At 33.3% G+C, this 4,049-nt stretch overlaps 1 protein-coding gene across 2 annotated transcripts; it reads left to right on the top strand.

The window, feature by feature from the left end:
• The first annotated feature begins 233 nt into the window (after positions 1 to 233).
• LOC104114855 (probable leucine-rich repeat receptor-like protein kinase At1g68400) lies at positions 234 to 4,049 on the top strand. Of its 2 annotated transcripts, none has more exons than XM_009625395.4 (3): positions 234 to 947; positions 2,152 to 2,445; positions 3,216 to 4,049. In XM_009625395.4, exons 1-3 carry the CDS (start codon positions 284 to 286, stop codon positions 3,797 to 3,799), a joined length of 1,542 nt encoding a protein of 513 aa, XP_009623690.1. In that variant the 5' UTR covers positions 234 to 283; the 3' UTR covers positions 3,800 to 4,049. The 2 variants fall into 2 exon arrangements, with proteins under 2 accessions (XP_009623690.1, XP_009623689.1); XM_009625394.4 differs by having other exon boundaries at positions 235 to 947; positions 1,783 to 2,445.

Raw genomic sequence — 4,049 nt, 5'->3', positions numbered from 1 at the left:
AGCGGAGACCAAAACACTTGGTGAGGAAATAATATTACCAATATTATACTATTAAGTTTGAACCGTCTTTATTTAATGAAAATTCTCAAAAAAGAAAAAAAAAAGAATTTATTAGCAAATTAAAGAAATATAAAAGGATGGAAAAATACAAATAATTAAAGATAACGGTAATGTCAACATCATCATAAGACGATAATAATATCCAATTCAACCATATTACAGCTTCATTCTCCTTCTTCTATAAACTTTTTCCAAAGAAAACAAACCTCTCCAAAAAAGAAAAATGGTACCTCTGAATCCAAAAAACCATTTTTCTCTCTCTAAATTTCTCTCTTTCTCTCTCTTCATCTCCATCTTCTTCACCATATCCCATTCTGATGATTTTTCATCTCTTTTAACCTTCAAATCCAAAGTTGACACATCAAATTTTCTCATTTCTTGGTCCAAAAATAATGATCCTTGTTCTTCATGGCTAGGTGTTACGTGTCATCCCGTGACTCGTCGAGTCATTAAACTTGTACTTAATCACTTAAATCTTACAGGTTCTGTACACCCTTTAATTCATCTTACTCAAATTCGTCACCTAAGTTTACACAACAATTTTCTCACTTCATTTCCAAATTTCAATTCTTGGCCTAATCTCAAACATGTTTATTTGTCACACAACAACTTTTCTGGTGAATTCCCACCTGAGATTTATCGTTTAAAGCGTCTCCGACGACTTGATTTGTCGTATAATAAATTTTCCGGTGAGATTCCGGTGACTGAGTTTCATCAATTGCCACATTTGATGACTCTACATCTTGAGTTTAATTCGTTTAGTGGATCACTTGGTATGGATGAAACAAGACATGTTGCTTCGTTTAAGGACTTCAATGTTTCTGGCAACAACTTTAGTGGGAAAATTCCAAATTGGTTATCCAAATTTCCAGTAGCATCTTTTACAGGTAATTAGTCCAACGTCTATTGAAAACAACCTCTCTTCTTAAAGGTGAGATAAGATCTGCGTACGCACTGTCCTCCCCAGACTGCACCTGGCGACTACGTACGCTTGTGCTTCCCAGGCTGCACCTGGCGATTACACTTGATTTGTTGTTGTTATTGTTTTTTTTTTTTTACGGGTAATATTAGCAGATAGGCGAGTCAGGTCAAACTTGAACGGGTCAAAACCAGTCAAATCAATAAGAGTTATGAACTAACTTGTCTAAAGTTTATTTCGGTCAAAATGAGTTGAGTTAAAGATGAAAAAAACGGCTTATTTGCACTATAAGCTCTTTTGGAGGCCACTATTTAAATTTTGTCCTGGTTGTTTCAGTGGGCTAGGGCTAACCTATCTAAAGTTTGTTTCGATCAAAATGGGTTGAGTTAAAATAAAATAAAATAAAACGGATTATTTGCACTATATGGCTTTTTTGGAGGTCACTATTTAGATTTTGTCCTCGTTGTTTTAATGAGCTAGGGCTAACCTGTCTAAAGTTTGGTTCGGTCAAAATAGTTTGAGTTAAGATGAATAGAAAATGGATTATTTGCACTATATGGCTTTTTTGGAGGCCACTATTTAAATTCTGTCCCCGTTATTTCAGTGGGCGAAGTTGAAACTTAGTCAATTGGACTAAAAGGGACAGAATTTGAAGAGTGGCTTCAAAAAAGGCGCGTATGGTGCAAATAATCTTGAAGTAATTAACGGTCATAACTCAATTCGTCCAATGTGATCCAGTTTCCCCTCCTTCTCAATTTCGCTTTATGAAAAAAAATGTGAAAGCTGATGTATTTTTCTTACAGGAAACGTTCACCTCTGTGGATATCCGTTACGATCAATTTGCCCGAGTGAAACAGTGAATAGTAATCCAACTGTGATGAATACTGATCCCTCACAACTCAACTTTCCTAATCAAAAGAAGAAAAATCTAAGTGAAAATATGTTTCTTTTGATAGTCACAATTGATGCAGTGGGAGTTATGCTGACAGTTTTAGTAATAACATGGTGTTGTTATTACAGAAAAAAGAAGAATCAAGAAAAACAAATTTACAATAAGGTCAAGAAATATCATGATAGTAGTAATAGTTCAAGTTTGTACCATTCATTTGAATATGGCCATATTTTAAAGGACAAAAAAAGTGATCAATTTGCAACAATGGTCTGTTTTGAAGGGTGCAAAGGATTTAGTAAAGTTGAGGATTTATTGAAGGCTTCAGCTGAGATGTTAGGAAAAGGGAGTGTTGGAACTAGTTATAAAGTGGCTATGGATTGTAAAGATGTTGTAGTAGTGAAAAGGGTGATTGAAAAGTTAAAGAAAATGAAGGATTTGGATGGATTTTTGAGATTGATTGGTGGTTTGAGACATCAAAATGTTGTGTCACTTAGAGCTTATTATTCTTCTAAAGAGGAGTTGCTTCTTGTCTATGATTTTCTACCCAATGGAAGTCTTCATAACCTCTTACATGGTAATTTCTTTCATCTTTTCTTTTTATTCCAAAGTTTAAATTATTGCAATTTCACAGAATCAATGCAGATTTAGTTAAGAATATAAAAAAGAATAGTCCGATGCACGAAGTATTACGCGTTTACGCAAGATCGAGGGAAGGGTCATACCCCAAGGGGGTGTGATATAAGCAGTATACCCTGATGCAAGCATCAGTAGTTGATTCCACGACTTGAACCTATGATTTATAGGTCACACAGAGATAACTTTATCATTTTTCCGGGGCTTTCCTTCGGTAGTTAAAGAATATAATATGAGGAAACAAAAGACACATAGGATACAAACTAGTTGGAGTTGAGAGTTAGTTATTTTTGTTGTTGTAGTAGTTGTTACACTTATATTAAGTCTAGTATTTACAAGAAGTGTTTTTATTTTGTTAGAAACTTGTATGAGTAAAAGTGTGAAATTTAGAGAAAACCTTAGTTCTAGAAATTCCCTATCTTGTCTTAACACATTGTAGTGTTTAATATTAGGATAAAATTACTAAATAAAATGGAATGGATATAAAGAATTCATATAATTAATCCTGATTATTATGGGATTGAGACGTAATTGATTAGTTGATTTAAAATTTAACTAATATATATTGTTAGTGCAAATAATAAGATTTAAGCTTTTATAACATGTTGTATGTCTTATTTTCCAGATAACTTGTCTACACTTACTATAGTTTGTTACATTTATTATAGTGTAAATATTTTTTTTACGTTGTCCTGAAACTTAAACGTACAGGAAATCGTGGACCAGGAAGAACACCATTGGATTGGTCAACAAGATTAAAATATGCATTAGGAGCAGCAAAAGGACTTGCTTCTTTGCATAGTTACAACAAAACCAAGATTTGCCATGGAAATTTCACATCATCAAACATACTAATTGATCATTTTGGCAATGCTTGTATTTCTGATATATGTCTCCATTTGCTCTTACAAATGCCAATTTCATCAAATAATGGATACAAAGCACCAGAATTATCAACTCAAAACAACATGAACACAAACCAAAATCCAAGAAAACTTTCTCAAAAATGTGATGTTTATAGCTTTGGAGTTGTTTTGCTAGAGATTTTGACAGGGAAAATTGCAACAAGTGAAGGAGAAACAAGTTTGACAAAATGGGTACAAAGAGTTGTGAATAAAGAATGGACTTGGGATGTGTTTGATTTTGAACTTGCAAGGTATAAAGAAATGGAAGATGAAATGGTTGCACTTCTAAAAGTTGCTATGGCTTGTTTGGTTTCATCTCCAAAAGATAGGCCAAAGATGATTGTGGTGGAGAAAATGATTGAAGAAATTAGGAAAACGGAGAACAGATAGAGAGGTTGACTCATTATTCACCAAGTTTCAGACCTTGCGTTACTAACTCTCGGAGATTTCTCGGTTCTTTACTTCTAATTCTTCTCCTTATGTTGATGAGCTCTATTGATTTTCTTCTTGGCAGTCAATTAGCCATGATGATTTTTTGTTTTCAATTTTTTTTTCCTAAAAAATTGTTCTCATAATTGTTTTTTGTGTCATTTGGCACAATTACTATATTGTTCTTTAATTTTTTTTTGGTTTTCTTGCA

Source organism: Nicotiana tomentosiformis, chromosome 1, assembly GCF_000390325.3.
Source record: "Nicotiana tomentosiformis chromosome 1, ASM39032v3, whole genome shotgun sequence".
Lineage (NCBI taxonomy): Eukaryota > Viridiplantae > Streptophyta > Magnoliopsida > Solanales > Solanaceae > Nicotiana > Nicotiana tomentosiformis.
The sequence above is the reverse complement of the archived record's forward strand: the minus strand, read 5'-3'. Positions and strand labels throughout refer to the sequence as shown.